Source organism: Bos indicus, chromosome 8, assembly GCF_029378745.1.
Source record: "Bos indicus isolate NIAB-ARS_2022 breed Sahiwal x Tharparkar chromosome 8, NIAB-ARS_B.indTharparkar_mat_pri_1.0, whole genome shotgun sequence".
Classification (NCBI taxonomy): Eukaryota; Metazoa; Chordata; class Mammalia; order Artiodactyla; family Bovidae; genus Bos; species Bos indicus.
In genome coordinates this window covers 90,995,165-91,010,690 of record NC_091767.1, presented here as the reverse complement: position 1 = coordinate 91,010,690, position 15,526 = coordinate 90,995,165, and the positions used below count along the sequence as shown (strand labels likewise).

The window sequence follows — 15,526 nt, the reverse complement described above, 5'->3', positions numbered from 1 at the left end:
GAAGCATTTTTGCATGGAGAGGGCTTCAGCCCTCCCTTGGAAGAATGGTTTGCAAACTGGGCTATGTTTTAGAATCTATTGTTAAAAGTACAGATCCCAAAAACTTAACCAAAACCTATCAAGTCAGAATCTGCAGGTAAAGGGCCCTGAGTCTGTGTTTAACCGACTCTCCAGATGAGTCTGAAAACCACACCACTCTGAAGATGGATACCATCTTCTTAGAAACCAACAAAAACATGCTGCCTAAGAGACTACTGACTTAGGGGAGGATATAGGGAAGGAACTGAAGCAAAAGAGAAGAGAGCTAGGAGTTGAGAGAAGTCCAGGGAAGAAGCATAGAAACCAGACCTATGTGATGAAATGAAAGGCTCCACTATGAAACATTTGGATTGAAAGGCATGCCAGCTAAACTGAGCCTTTGACCAGAGCCTGTGGCAGCATGTGCTGATAACCCCACCCCTGAGAACTAAAAAAAAAAAAAAAAAAGATCAGCTGATTGTTTTTATGGAGACAGTTTCAACTTTGACCAGTAGGCTGAGGTATTTTGAAGGATCTAAATTAGCAAGCAACAGGCAAGTGTCTAGTGCTCTTAGCTGGCTCCGTAAAGCACCTCGCTCCAGACTGTTCTTTGCAGCTGAATTCAGGGTAAGTCAAGTCCATCACGGCCAAGTAGAAAAGATCTGCTTTCTGATTTCAGCCACAGGGCACCAGGGAAGGCTGTTTGCATCTTGCTGTGTGTATTTTGCTCACTTCAATGGGTAGCTCAGTTCTCTGAAAAACCAGCAATTACTGTCCCAGGTGGTTTATTGTTCAAATGTAGATTTATGCTAGCTGCATCATGCTATCTGGAAGACTGTTTAGGAGATTATTTTGGAAGCAAAAGGGCTTCCGTGGTGGCTCAGACAGTAAAGAATCTGCTTGCAATGTAGAAGACCCAGCTTCAGTCCCTGGGTTGGAAAGATACCCTGGAGAGGGGAATGGCAGCCCACTTTGCTATTCTTGCCTGGATAATCTCATGGACAGAGGAACTCGCAAAGAGTTGGACACAACTGATCGACTAACACTTTCACTTTTACTTTGGAGGCAAAATGCACACTTGCCTGCAAAAGTCAAGATCCAGCCTAATGTGACTATTGGAGAGATGTTTCTTGACTCAAGGAATATTTTCCTGGGATTTATTAGGAGAAAGAAGTGCTGGGGTGAAGAAAGAAAAGCCACAGGCTTCTGAAGGGAATGGAATCTGTTTCTTGATTAGTGACGGTAATTTTAAGTTCCATGGGAACTTTGCTCTCTTTAACTCTTTTCTTCCTGCTTCTGATGTGTTGATGTCCTGCCAGTTATTGACTTCCCTTCCTCTAACAGGTCAAGGTCTCGAATAGTGTAGGCTTGATCCCCACCCTTCACCCTCGGACTCTGGGGGGTCTGAAACCTGCTCAGCAATGTGGGTTTCAGCTTTCAGACCCTATCAGGTCGCTCCCATTTTGCTGACGGCTCCCTCTCCACCACCACGTCTGAGGCAGCTGAGTTCTTGTTTCTTGCCCTCCGGTTGCTTTCTACGTTTGGTTTCTTTGACAGTTGCCGATAAACAGGGTCCTGCCTTCTGCGGCAAGGAATTATGCCATTGAATTTTGAGGAATTTTGCATCTTAAGTAGCCCATAAAAATTCACCTGGTCTTCTGTTCTATCTTCACACTCTCTCTGAGATATGTCACTCATATTCTGGTATTTCTATTTTACCTTGTTTTCCTTCTTCCTCCAGAGGGAGGTTAGTTGATACTTTTTGCCTCAGAAAAGGACAGTACACCAGGAAGAGAAGACAAACATCTTTACTTGGCCTTTATGGTACAAAATCCTAGTGGATGACGTGAATTCCAAAAGTCATAAATGGGTGTGTTTCATTCGGTCCACACCTTGGATTGATTTTTGTTTGTTTGGTGATTGTTGGGTGGTTTTGTGTGTATGAATTTTTTTTTTTCTTTCTAATATAATACATTTGAGTGCCTGTAGAAGGGCTGGTAGTCTTAGGTTCACTACAGCCTTATATTTTGTTCATCTCTGGTCTTTATCTACAAATTTATATTACCTGTCTGACCCCAATAGGTATCTGAATTTGGAACCACTGGCACCCATTGTAAAATGGGTTTAGAAGAATGCATCATCAAGTAAGCACATCATCAAGCACGCTCAGTCACTGAGTCGTGTCCAACTCTTTGCGACCCCACGGACAATAGCCCGCATTTTCCAGGCAAGAATACTAGAGTGGTTTTCATTTCCTCCTCCAGGGGATCTTCCTGACTCAGGTATCGAATTCACTCCTCTTTGCATCTCCTGCATTGGCAGGCAGGTTCTCTACCACTAGCACCACCCACTGGGCCTGCATTGGTTCAGACAGCAAAGAATCTGTCTGCAATGCAGGAGACCCGGGTTTGATTCCTGGGTCAGGAATAGAAATTACTCTGAATCTAGAAAAACAGAAAAAATTTATCCTTCCTGCCTATGTGGGTTTGTGGACTATAAAGTTTAATTCTACTGGTCCATTACTAGTTCTGCCACACCAGGGTATATATTAATACTTAACCAAAGGGCTTTAGAGTTAAGGAACAGGAAAGATAAAGGTATAATCAAGAAAGAGGATATACCAGGATATATATTAATATTTAACATAAGTCTTCAGAGTTGGGGAAAGGGAAAAATGAAGTTAAAATCAAGAAAGAAGTAGGAAAGAAAAGCAAGAGGGAGTGGCCAGGAAAAGAATGAGCGTTCACGTGTCTACCCTCATTTGAGGAAGATAAGTAAGGTATGTAAGTAGGGTGGGATAGTACTGGTTAAAATTCTTACTTCATCATTAACAACATTGGCAAGTTTGGGTAAGTCATTTAGCTGAGCTCAATTTTCTAATATACAATGGAAGGATTATAATGATTTTTTTTATTCCCATAGATTTTCTGTGAGGGTCAAGAGAAATAATAAACATAAAAGGGTCTTGAAAAGTGAAAAGGCTTTACTATGCAGATTCCTATTACCCAGTGACGAGCCTTTAGTAAGTGTTCAGTAATTGTTTCCTATTACCGAAAAAAGGGAAATGAGGGGAGAATTGAATTCCAAAGGCCACTTAAAATAACCAGCCCCATTACTTGTCAAATAATTGTGATATTTGATTTGTCTTTACCCTTTTCCTGGAGCCACTGCTGCATTTTTCAGTTGTTAAAGATCATGCCCAGTGAAACAGGACCACTTGTATTACCAGCAAATTTCCCTCTATATTACACCAATAGACTTTGTTTTCTTTTTTACCTCAGTCCACAGAGAAGAGTGGGATTAGAGGAGGTAATTCAGGGAGGAGAGGCACTCATCAGCACAGTGTTCTCCTCTCCACAGAACATTGAGCTCATAGCCATCAAAAGCCTCCGCTAGTTTGCGTCTCAAACTGAGAATGGTCTCTGGCTATGGTCCTTTCATACAGTACCCTATGGAGCTAAACAACCAGGAATGGAACTGCTTAGCCCCGTCCTTCACCTCACACTTGGAGTTCAAAAACTGTTTCTCTTTTTTTCCAATTAAGAGCTCTTGTGGAAACCCTGATGACATTTTGCAGAACCTCAGAGTTCCTCAGAACCCCATTGAGAATCCCAAATCTTCTTTTGTAAGAGTGTGTGCGTGTGTATACATGTGTATGTATTGGGTGGACCAAAATTTTCATTCTGGGTTTTCTGTAAGATATTAAGGAAAACCCAAATGAACTTTTTTGCCAACCCAATATTTAAATTTTGGATTTTTCTTGTTTCTTGAACTTATAAGAGAGTGTTATATAAAGAACAGATGACACAAAGGTTTGACTAATCTGAGGTCCGAGAGGCTTACAACTAAGTTCTGCAAAGGCAATCTGTCAGACTTTACCTTGGATCCCTACCAGATCTTCACGAGATCTGCCTCATCAGCCTGTGAAAGGTGACTTTGTTTAGCCCACATACCAAAGGCAGTGACTGTGGGATTGCTGATCATGTGGTTACTTCCTACTCTGTGTGTGGCTAAGAAACCAGAGACACCATTCACAAGCACACATTGTTGACTGACCAAATGATCTCTCTCTCTTTCTATTTCATGTGCTCTTGGGAGAACTCCTACTTCTTACAGGAACTATCATTATAATCTAATCCCTTGCATATACCTTGGTGTAAATGGCAAAATCTAGACCTAGAATACTAATAACCATTACAGGGAATTTCTGACAATTCAGAATCAATAGCTTTGCACATTTAGCAGGAGCTCCAAAAAAACTAGGAGATAAAACAGTAAGCATAGTCAGCTAAGTCCTGAGACCCCAAAACAAAATTCTAAGAAACATTCCTTTCAAAGACTGAAATCTTCTGAAACCTATCTTCCCGCATCTCTCTTTCCTCTGACGCTTATTTCCGTAATTGCAGACCTTCTTTCTTCAGGAGCTTCTTAGGATAGGAACAAACTAATTTCTCTCTGTCTCTGTCAGTCTTTCCTCAAATGTCCATACTGTACCCCAAGGCTGGGTTTCTGTGATTATCTGGATGCAGCGTCTGCATTTCATGGATACACTCACACAGAAAGAGTCCAGGGACAGGACTAGCATGAGGTAAGAGGGCACCGTGGGTGCAAAATTTCAGGATGTCAAAGGCATGGCCACGCAAGTCAACTTTGCTACCGAAGTTGCTACCCAACTTTGCTACCTCTGCTTCACCTTTAGTCCTTACCTTGATAAAGGGACTGGTGAGCTCTGAGTCCCCATTCCAAATTGGCAAGGTAGGAACATTCCAGGCATGTCTTGAATCAGGTGCCCAATCCTGATCCAGTCAGCAACAGCCCCCAGGAAGGAGGTCACATGGTATAAACATAGCTATGGAGTGTCCATCTCTGGGCTTAGGAGGCAATTCTCAAATAAAGAGAGACCATGATTTGTAAAGAAACTCTAATATTTTACATTACAAAAACACTATGTAAGTAGAATATCTTAATTCCTTGTTTGCTGCTATTCTTTTCTTGCCCTCATTATGAATTTCATAACTCTTAAGTATATACAATGTATAATTTACTATATGAGTATCAATAGATTTTCTGAAGTTTTAACACATGGTTGCTGTCCTTGAGCTGGCAATCCACCTGGGAGAATTAGACCAGATGCAGAATGCATGCAGGAGAGTAGTTATGTTAAGTAATTCAAATGAATTCCATTTGAAAATAAAATCTGTAGTGTGCCAGGGTCCAGCTCCGGCTGATCCAGGGTATTCGAAGGGGAGACGGCTTCGGCGACTATTTAAATATTCATCAAAGATATAAAGAGTAGTAGAATGAGGATAGCTCAGTAGGAAAATTCAGTGGAGAAAAGAGGCTGAGTAGCTTGGTTTACGCGGGAGACCAATAAAACTTCAAGACAAGAAGTTTGCACCACTTACGTAGGCCGCAGGCGTCCTTCCATTCTCCCGAAGGAGAGGAGACACTGAGGCCTCCCCGGTCGGATCTTAGAAGCCCAGGCATAATTAGTAAGCATGGTGGGTTCCGCACTCCAGATGGAGACTCAACCAGAGTGAGAGAGAGAGCGACATGGGGAGACCAGTATTTCAAGAAACTGATCCCAATTCTTTATTTTTCAGAGTCTGTTTTTATACACTGAGCTGTTATACAAAAGTCACGTGGGGACAGCAGTCCTGACTTTTATTAAAGTCAGGTGCTTCACACAAATGTATACAGAGGTCTTAGGGGTGTTACATCATCTTCTGGCCAGGGGGGCCTGCTGACAATTTATGACCCTCTCCTTGTGACAGTGGTCAGTCAACCAGAACACTTTTTTCTCCAAGGGTGATTATTCTTAAAACAGACGCCACCCAAATAAAGTTACATTCTTATAGGGTGAGGGTGTAGTGGGTTTTAGTTAAGGAAAGAATTTACTTAGCCTAAAGTCTAACGTGATTAATATCAAAGGTTAATACTTATTTCTTCTATATATTCATTAATGTGTGTAAGGGCAGGGGATGTGGAGACTTAGCAACAAACATTGGCTCAACAAATGAAAAACCCTTCACCAATACAATTTCTAATCAGCCCATTATACTTATACTAAAAGTTTTCTAACTTTTCTAAGGAACCTGTTTTTAGAAGGTTTAAAGCATCTCGTGCCTCTCATGGTTGGGAGGCTGTGAGCAATCACATGTGGCCGGACAAGCCTGTCAGGCAGGCTAGAGAACATTCAGAGGAGTTTGTAGGTTGAAATACTCCTGTCACGCCCAGGAATTATTATTAACTGGAGCTCTAAGTTAACTCCTTCTCCGAAAGAGGTGGTGGGAGACAGCCCCCTGTAAAGTCAGAGGTGTAGGGGAGAGCACAAAGTAGTAAAGTAGGCAGGCTCTGGTTATGGGGGTAGATGCTCGAGAATTTCCAGGGGGACTCCTGAGGCTCGATCCCGCCTTTGCGTATGTCGAGCCTCCTTCCTCATGACCTTTGTCATGGGCAGAGTGCCTCACGCCGGCCCCCAACAGTAGTGAGTCAATACATTATAAGGAAGTTTTGAGAAGAAAGAAGAATGTGTGGAATAAGGCTCTCAAGTACCCCTTCTTAATGATTTCTTTTTTGGGAAGAAAGAAATAGCAGATACAAAGAGTTATAGGAAGGACCAGATCAGAAAATACCAAGGGACCCCTGAAATGTCACACAGGATATGGGGTGTTCTTATTCTTATTACATGTCCTATCTCCCTAAGACTAGTGAAAGACCCAGGAAGTTTGAACTTATGCAACCTCCTTCTGTGAAGAACTCTGCTGGTATTAAAGGAAAACATTCACAATCTGTTTATTCCAAATTACTCTATTGACCATGAGTTTTCAAATGGTCAGTAATACTGGTTGTTGATGGGGGATCAGGTGAGAGGGAGTGTGTCCTTTGCAGAAAATTACTTTCTTTTTAAATTGTTTTGCTTTTTAAACTTTTGGCTGTCCTGAGCAGTTTGCGGAATTTTAGTTCCCCAACCAGGGATGGAATCCAGAACTTTGGCATTGAGAGAGTGGAGTTCTAAACACTGGACCACCAGGGACTTCCTAGGAAATCACTTTTTCATAAAAGAAGCACAAAATACATTTTGTCCTTCACTCTCTCTTTCTTCTGAAGATCTCCTTTCAACAGTGAAGAACTGAGCATTAAGACCCCTCTTCTGCCCCTGCAGAAGAGTGATCTTGCAGAGAGTTAATGTTTGGGTGGAGATCTGCAGGGAGCCCACCTTAGAAAAGAATGAATGAAAGCACAAGATGATATGGATCTTCTAGGTGTGCCTCAAGGAAATGTGATTCCTGATAAATAAAGGGAAGATCCCAAAGGATCTAAAGAAATGATACAGAGTATTTGGCAGATACTCTGGCTATTCAGTCAGTCAGTCAGTTCAGTCACTCAGTCGTGTCCGACACTTTGTGACCCCATGAATCGCAGCACGCCAAGCCTCCCTGTCCATCACCAACTCCTGGAGTTCACTCAGACTCACGTCCGTCGAGACAGTGATGCCATCCAGCCATCTCATCCTCTGTCGTCCCCTTCTCCTCCTGCCCCCAATCCCTCCCAGCATCTGAGTCTTTTCCAATGAGTCAACTCTTCGCATGAGGTGGCCAAAGTACTGGAGTTTCAGCTTTAGCATCATTCCTTCCAAAGAAATCCCAGGGCTGATCTCCTTCAGAATGGACTGGTTGGATCTCCTTACAGTCCAAGGGACTCTCAAGAGTCTTCTCCAACACCACAGTTCAAAAGAATCAATTCCTTAGTGCTCAGCTTTCTTCACAGTCGAACTCTCACATCCATACATGGCCACTGGAAAAACCATAGGCTTAACTAGATGGACCCTTGTTGGCAAAGGGTCCATCTTTTGAATATGCTATCTAGGTTGGTCATAACTTTCCTTCCAAGGAGTAAGCATCTTTTAATTTCATGGCTGCAGTCACCATCTGCAGTGATTTTGGAGCCCGAAAAAATAAAGTCTGACACTGTTTCCACTGTTTCCCCATCTATTTCCCATGAAATGATGGGACCAGATGCCGTGATCTTTGTCTTCTGAATGTTGAGCTTTAAGCCAACTTTTTCACCCTCCACTTTCACTTTCATCAAGAGGCTTTTTAGTTCCTCTTCACTTTCTGCCATCAGGGTGGTGTCATCTGAATATTTGAGGTTATTGATATTTCTCCTGGCAATCTTGACTCCAGCTTGTGCTTCTTCCAGCCTTTGTCATGATGTACTCTGCATATAAGTTAAATAAGCACGGTGACAATATACAGCCTTGATGTACTCCTTTTCCTATTTGGAACCAGTCTGTTCTGACTATTAGGTTTCTCTAGTAGCCCAGGCTTGGCTCCCTTCCCAGGTGATTTAAAGTGGAATCCTAATGTTGTTTGTCTGCCTAAGGATTGCTGACAGATAGGATGTCAGATCCCTGGGTTGGGAAGATCCCCTGAGAAGGAAATGGCAACCCACTCCAGTATTCTTGCCATGGGAAAATTCCATGGATGGAGGAGCCTGGTTGGCTACTGTCCATGGGGTCACAAACAGTCAGACACAACTGAGTGACTTCACTCTGCCCCTGCACTTCCAAACCCTGTTTATTTTCTCTGGAATCTTTTCTGGTCACAAATATAAAGCCTAAAACCCTCACTTTACATTCCTCTATAAAATAAAATCAAGGATGGTGGCTCAGAGGGTAAAGTGTCTGCCTGCAATGTGGGAGATCTGGGTTCGATCCCTGGGTAAGGAAGATCCCCTCGAGAAGGAAATGGCAACCCACTCCAGTATTCTTGCCTGGAAAATCCCATGGACAGAGAAGCCTGGTGGGCTACAGTCCATGGGGTTGCAAAGAGTTGGACACAACTAAGCAACTTCACTTTAGAGGATCAAACTTTCTGAGGGGAAACCTAGTACTACAATTTGTCTGAAGACATTGTTGGAAAATGATGCATATCTATGTCAAAGTCTCAGGTGAGAAATTTCTTTTAGGAAAATATTGGAAAGGCCTCACCTTTTCCTTTCCCTTGATAAGCTGGTAGCTCTTTCTATGAAAATAATTAGAACAACACAACTGACAGGTTGCCTTTTTCCTTTGGTTGTCACTCATTCAGTGTTTCTGATTCTAGTTCATATTTTCCCAGATCCTATTTTTATTTTTTATGTCTCTGTTACCTATAAACAGGTTCAAATCCTTTGTCAATGAGGTATATAAAAAAGGAGAGAAAGAAAGAAGGAAGGGTGTGAGGGAGGAGAATACCCCAATTTTGCTCATAAAAGGGCACAGTATGAAATAGCTGACCAAATGTATATTTTATTCTCTTTGCTACAAACAATATTCGATATTTACCACTCCACTGGAAAGCCACTGAAGCAGATCATGAAATTTTATTTTCCCTGAAAAAGAACAAATAATGGGAACTCTAAAAAGAGCTGGTGGTTGGTCTTACAATGGCAGAGAGGGATTGGAAATTTGAAAAAGAAACAATACTGTAACATATTTCTTGTTTATGTAGATATGGGAATTGAAAAGCAGCACTGATCCTTCCAGGCAACCCTTAATCATGCATTACCCCTTGGAGCCTAACAAACACCTGTGAAATAAGTCATCTGGGAATGATCTCAGCTGAAGAACTGAAGCTCAATTTACTCAAAACCACAAAACTAAGATTTCCTTCAGTGCTGTAATGGATAAGACAGGAGGCTATAGTGTTAAGACCTAGCTTCAATTTCCAGTTCTACTATTAATTATTTACAACACTTGGGCATGCCACTTAACCTGTCCTCATATGTAAAATGAGAATAATGAGTACACTCTGCACACCTTATTTTTCCCTCCTCCAAATGTTCTGTGTATTTTGCAGTAATCTCCAGAAGTCTTCTGGGCCAGTGCAAGCCTTGTCTGAGCCTCTTCCTTGGAACCAAAGTCTCCAACTCAGAGTCTTCTCTCCCACTGCAGGAAACACCATTTGGTCCCTTTGCCTGTTGCCAATGTTCCAGCTGACAGTCACCCCAGCAAGTGCCCTGGCAGATGAGCCTGTGCACATCCAAGCGACGGGCCTGCCCCCACTGCAGATGGTGACCCTCATAGCAACCATGAAGGATGACAAGGGGAATCTATACCGGTCCCGAGCTTTCTACAGGGCTAACGAGGCTGGGGAACTGGACCTGAAGCGAGATCCTGCTGTGGGGGGCCACTACATGGGGGTCCACCCAATGGGCCTCCTCTGGTCCCTGAAGCCCGAGAGGCCTTTTGACAGGCTAATTAAGAGGAACGTGATGAACACACCCACCTGGATCACTCTGGATCTATATGACTCAGTTCACATACACAAGGTAGGCGAGGCTCAGCCCAAGGCCAGCCAGGTGCTGCAGCGCTGGTTCTCCAGCCCCGACCTGCAGCGGGTGCCCATCCGAGAAGGTCGTATCAGAGGAGCCCTGTTCCTGCCTCCAGGTGAGACTCATCTTGAGGAACCTGGAAAACATGGTTGGTGGGGATAAAAGCAAAGACAAAGGGCATCCAGTTGTTGAACTAGGATTTCCCACAATATTTTAAAAGTAACAAGCCATTTTGTTGTGTATGAAAGTGAAATTCATTCTGCTCAGCTTGTACTTTTGCCGTTATCTACTCAGCCCTTCTGATACTCTCTGATCTCATTTTCTTCTCTTTTTGCTGCTCCTAGGGGAAGGCCCATTCCCAGGACTCCTTGATTTGTTTGGGGGCATCGGGGGTCTAGTTGAATATCGGGCCAGTCTTTTGGCTGTCCGTGGCTTTGCAGTGCTGGCTTTAGCATATTTTGCCTATGATGACCTGCCCAAGCAGCTGGAGGAGGTGGACCTGGAATATTTTGAGGAAGCTGCCAACTTGCTACTAGCTCATCCCAAGGTATTTAAAATACTTTTCATTTTACCTGGCAACATTATATCACAAATGTCTGTTCTGCCTATGTTACCAGTCTGTTTAGCTTGGGGCACAGCACACCTGAGTTAAAATTGGGGATAATAATATCAACCTTGTAGGATTGCTGGGTTGATTAAGATCAGCTTAATGCTTACTGGCACAGAGAAGACAATAAATATTAGGTATATTATGATCTTCATTTTCTAGTTCAAAAATGTTTAAATATTAGGTATTTCTTGAAAGTGCTGCACTTAATATGTCAGCAAATTTGGAAAACTCAGCAGTGGCCACAGGACTGGATAAGGTCAGTTTTCATTCCAATCCCAAAGAAAGGCAATACCAAAGAATGCTCAAACTACCGCACAATTGCACTCATCTCACATGCTAGTAAAGTAATGCTCAAAATTCTCCAAGCCAGGCTTAAGCAATACGTGAACTGTGAACTTCCAGATGTTCAAACTGGTTTTAAAAAAGGCAGAGGAACCAGAGATCAAATCGCCAACATCTGCTGGATATTGAAAAAGCAAGAGAGTTCCAGAAAAACATCTATTTCTGCTTTATTGACTATGCCAAAGCCTTTGACTGTGTGGATCACAATAAACTGTGGAGAATTCTGAAAGAGATGGGAATACCAGATCACCTGACCTGCCTCTTGAAAACCTGTATGAAACAGTTAGAACTGGACATGGAACAACAGACTGGTTCCAAATAGGAAAAGGAGTACGTCAAGGCTGTATATTGTCACCCTGCTTATTTAATTTATATGCAGAGTACAGCATGAGAAACGCTGAGCTGGATGAAGAACAAGCTGGAATCAAGATTGCCAGGAGAAATATCAATAACCTCAGATATGCAGATGACACCACCCTTATGGCAGGAAGTGAAGAAGAACTAAAGAGCCTCTTGATGAAAATGAAAGAGGAGAGTGAAAAAGTTGGCTTAGAGCTCAACATTCAGAAAACTAAGATCATGGCATCTGGTCCCATCACTTCATGGCAAATAGATGGGGAAACTGGAAATAGTGACTGACTTTATTTTTCTGGGCTCCAAAATCACTGCAGATGGTGATTGCAGCCATGAAATTAAAAGATGCTTACTCCTTGGAAGAAAAGTTATGACCAACCTAGACAGCGTACTAAAAAGCAGAGACATTACTTTGTCAACAAAGGTCCACCGAGTCAAGGCTATGGTTTTTCCAGTAGTCGTGTATGGTTGTGAGAGATGGACTATAAAGAAAGCTGAGTGCCGAAGAATCGATGCTTTTGAACTGTGGTGTTGCAGAAGACTCTTGAGAGTCCCTTGGACTGCAAGGAGATCCAACCAGTCCATCCTAAAGGAGATCAGTTCTGAGTGTTCATTGGAAGGACTGGTGTTGAAATTGAAACTCTAATACTTTGGCCACCTGATGTGAAGAACTGACTCATTTGAAAAGGCCTTGATGCTGGGAGGGATTTGGGGCAGGAGGAGAAGGGGACGACAGAGGATGAGGTGGCTGGATGGCATCACCGACTCGATGGACGTGAGTTTGGGTGAACTCCAGGAGTTGGTGATGGACAGGGACTGGTGTGCTGTGATTTATGGGTTCACAAAGAGTCGGACACGACTGAGCAACTGAACTGAACTGAATAGTTGAAAGAACTCAGGACACCTCTTTTTCTAGCTCGAGAGAATAATTTTGTTCTTCAGAATACTTACCTGCCTCTGCTTGAATGTTGCTGGTGCATTAGATCCTTTTTGCTTTATATAGAACTCTGCTTTTGATGAGCAGTTTTAGTGTCTATTGTTTCACTTGATCTTCGCAACAGTCCTGCAATGTAGGTAATATTATGACCCCTCATAAGACAATAAGGCTTAGGGAGTGTAAGTAGATGATGATCTCTCTTGGTCTCAAAAGCTGGTAAACCCTAGTGCTAGGACTCCCACTCCTTATTTTCTGACTCTCCCCGTCATCCCAGCTTACTGGCCTGTGGGACAGCTCCTTCTCAGAGAATGGCCTGTCATGGGTTCCCTTCATTTTGTCCTTCAGGTCCAAAAGCCGGGAATTGGAGTGATATCTGTGAGCAAAGGTGCAGAGATTGGGCTGGCCATGGCCTGCTACCTCAAGCAGGTGGCAGCCACTGTCTGCATCAATGGGGCCAATGCCATCCATGAATTTCCGCTCAGGTACCGGGATCTGGTCATAACCCCCATCCCCTCGTTTCCAGAGCGCATGCAGGTCAACGCTGCGGGTGCTGTGCGCATCCGCCACTTCAAGGGCGACCCCCGAGATGAACGGAATCAACATAGTGTGCTTCCTGTTGAAAAGGCCCGGGGCCCAATCCTCTTCGTTGTAGGAGAGGCTGACGAATGCTTCAATAGCAAAGAATACGCTGAGCAGGCACTGGACCAGCTGCGGAGGCACGGCAAAAGCAGTGGAAGGATGCTGTCCTACCCCGGGGCGGGCCACCTGATAGAGCCGCCCTACGCGCCCCTGTGCTGTGTGTCCTGGAGCCGCGGCCTCTTCCTCCCCATGCTCTGGGGCGGGGAGCCTGAGGGCCAAGCGGCAGCCCAGGAGCACTCCTGGCAAGAGATCCTGAAATTCTTCAGGCAACACCTTGTTCTGAGCAGAAGCACACTGTAAGGGGGGTAATGGGGGCGGGCGCGGGGGGCGGAGACCAACAGCAACAGAAAAGAATCAGGCAGGGCTATGGGTGAGGGAGGGGGCTCTCCTGATTTCTCTAGATTCACAGTCATCTTGAGTCAACTGGAAGAAAACTGGACAAAATCAAAGAATCATGCATCTGAAATATTTCTGATAAAATTGTATGTGCTTTGTAACTTTTTATAAATTGAATCTTAGTTGATATGCAGCAGGGTACGTTGCTCCTGCAAAATTTTGATGCCCTTGAACATTGAATAACCTTTTGTATCCCGGTTGGGGAGTCCTTTGATCCGGGTATTGCCAATCTAGATGAATTTCCTGGAACTTTAAAGTCCCTTGTGAAGTCATTTTCTGTTTAAACTATTTTGAGTTGAATTTGACATTTGATTTGAAAAGTTCTGATACCACCATCAGGTGTAGAGCTTGCTATGGATTTCCAGTAGATACCTTAACTCTATTTTTTTTTTGGAATAGTGATGTTTCTTTTTCTTCCTAAAATATATTTTGTTTAAGAATTTTAAACAGGAGTGGGATTAAATGCTCATGTGCTTCTGGAGTATTTAGTGCCTAAATGAGTTATATTTAAAGTGATAACAGAAGTGCCTGGCACATAGTGATTTCAGTATCAGAGTTAGCTATTATCCTTTCCATAATGCTTTGCTCTTTCACTCTGTCAATGTGGTGAATTGTATTCATTGATACACTAATTTTTCTAATTCATCTAATTCTACTAGATCAGTTTCTCATCTTGACTAGTTTGGGTTTTAAAATTAAAAAAAATTTGGAGCTAACCTAGTCATTTATATTTTCTAAGAATTTCATCTCTATTTTCTGGAACACATTTCTCTCTCTCTCTCTCTTTTTAACATATCAACTGTCATTTTGTTTGCATGCTTTTGCCTTTTACTTTGAATCCGACTTGCTAAATACTTGTCTATTTTATTGATTTTTTTCCCCTAGAACAGCTTTTGGGTTGCTTATGGGTCAAATCTAATTTTTCCTGATTCCTCAATTTCTGCTTCTTTGAAATAAGTTTATTCTTTCTGCCGTATTTGCTTTTCTGGCTTTTTGATATACTGTGTTCTCATTTTGTTAATGTCTAAGTAGTTTGTGATTTACTCCCTGCCCCTCCCTTAAACCCAAGAATGCTTTTACCAAAGTACCAGGTATCATCCTGTAGTTAACTTGTTCTTTAAAAGGGAATCTCACTTTGTATTGGAGGAGTCAGATTGTCACCCTCTGAACCCACTGACCAAGCTTAGTGTTTCTAAAAATGGTCAACTTGAAATAATATGTTTCATGATGAGATGTAATGTGGAGTGCTCAGCACTTCTTAGAACTCTTCTAACAACACTAGTAAGCTTGAAGTTTTAATGTCAAGCTTTAAATCCAGTCCGGTCAAACTTCTTACTAATGTGGTAGCTAGTGAAAGAGATAAATGGTACTTACTATAAGGAGACAACCATAGACTATCATTCTATGATCTGGTCTAGTCACAATTTAATTACCAAATGACCTGGTCTCTTTTCATAAAAATTGCATGGAAAATTTTGGAATTTTTCACTTTGTAGGATTTTGTTTTTCTTTTTGCATTGGAGCGAGCTGGGGAATTATTCAAAATTAAAAGGGATTTGAGAGGCATATCAACCAAATACTGTGTGTGGGCCTGGTTTGAACAAAATAACTGTAAAAAGATTTTTGAGGGGTAACTAGGGAAATATGAATATGACTGGATAGTAAACAATACTATGAAATTATCTTGTTAGGTGTCAGAATGGTATTGGGATTATGTAAAAGGTAACTTTTTAGAGATGGATACTGACATATTTAGAAGTGAAGAATCACAATATCTGGGAATCATTTTAAAATACTACAGGTATATGGAAAATGTGAGAAACTATTGTATCTAGATGATGCATATACTGAGGTTTGTTTTCTCTACTTTTATGTGTGCTTTCAAATTTTTAATAATAAAAGTTAAAAAATAA

The 15,526-nt window shown here is 42.3% G+C and overlaps 1 protein-coding gene across 4 annotated transcripts; it reads left to right on the top strand.

Annotated features, from left to right (window-relative positions):
- Positions 1–494: 494 nt before the first annotated feature.
- On the top strand, positions 495–15,526 carry BAAT (bile acid-CoA:amino acid N-acyltransferase). 4 transcript variants are annotated; one of them, XM_070795207.1, is made up of 5 exons: positions 513–645; positions 1,760–1,888; positions 9,956–10,450; positions 10,680–10,882; positions 12,924–15,526. In XM_070795207.1, exons 2-5 carry the CDS (start codon positions 1,885–1,887, stop codon positions 13,515–13,517), a joined length of 1,296 nt encoding a protein of 431 aa, XP_070651308.1. In that variant the 5' UTR covers positions 513–645; positions 1,760–1,884; the 3' UTR covers positions 13,518–15,526. The 4 variants fall into 4 exon arrangements, with proteins under 4 accessions (XP_019822216.2, XP_070651309.1, XP_070651308.1 ...); XM_070795209.1 differs by lacking the exon at positions 1,760–1,888 and adding an exon at positions 2,101–4,606 and having other exon boundaries at positions 515–645; XM_019966657.2 differs by lacking the exon at positions 1,760–1,888 and having other exon boundaries at positions 495–645.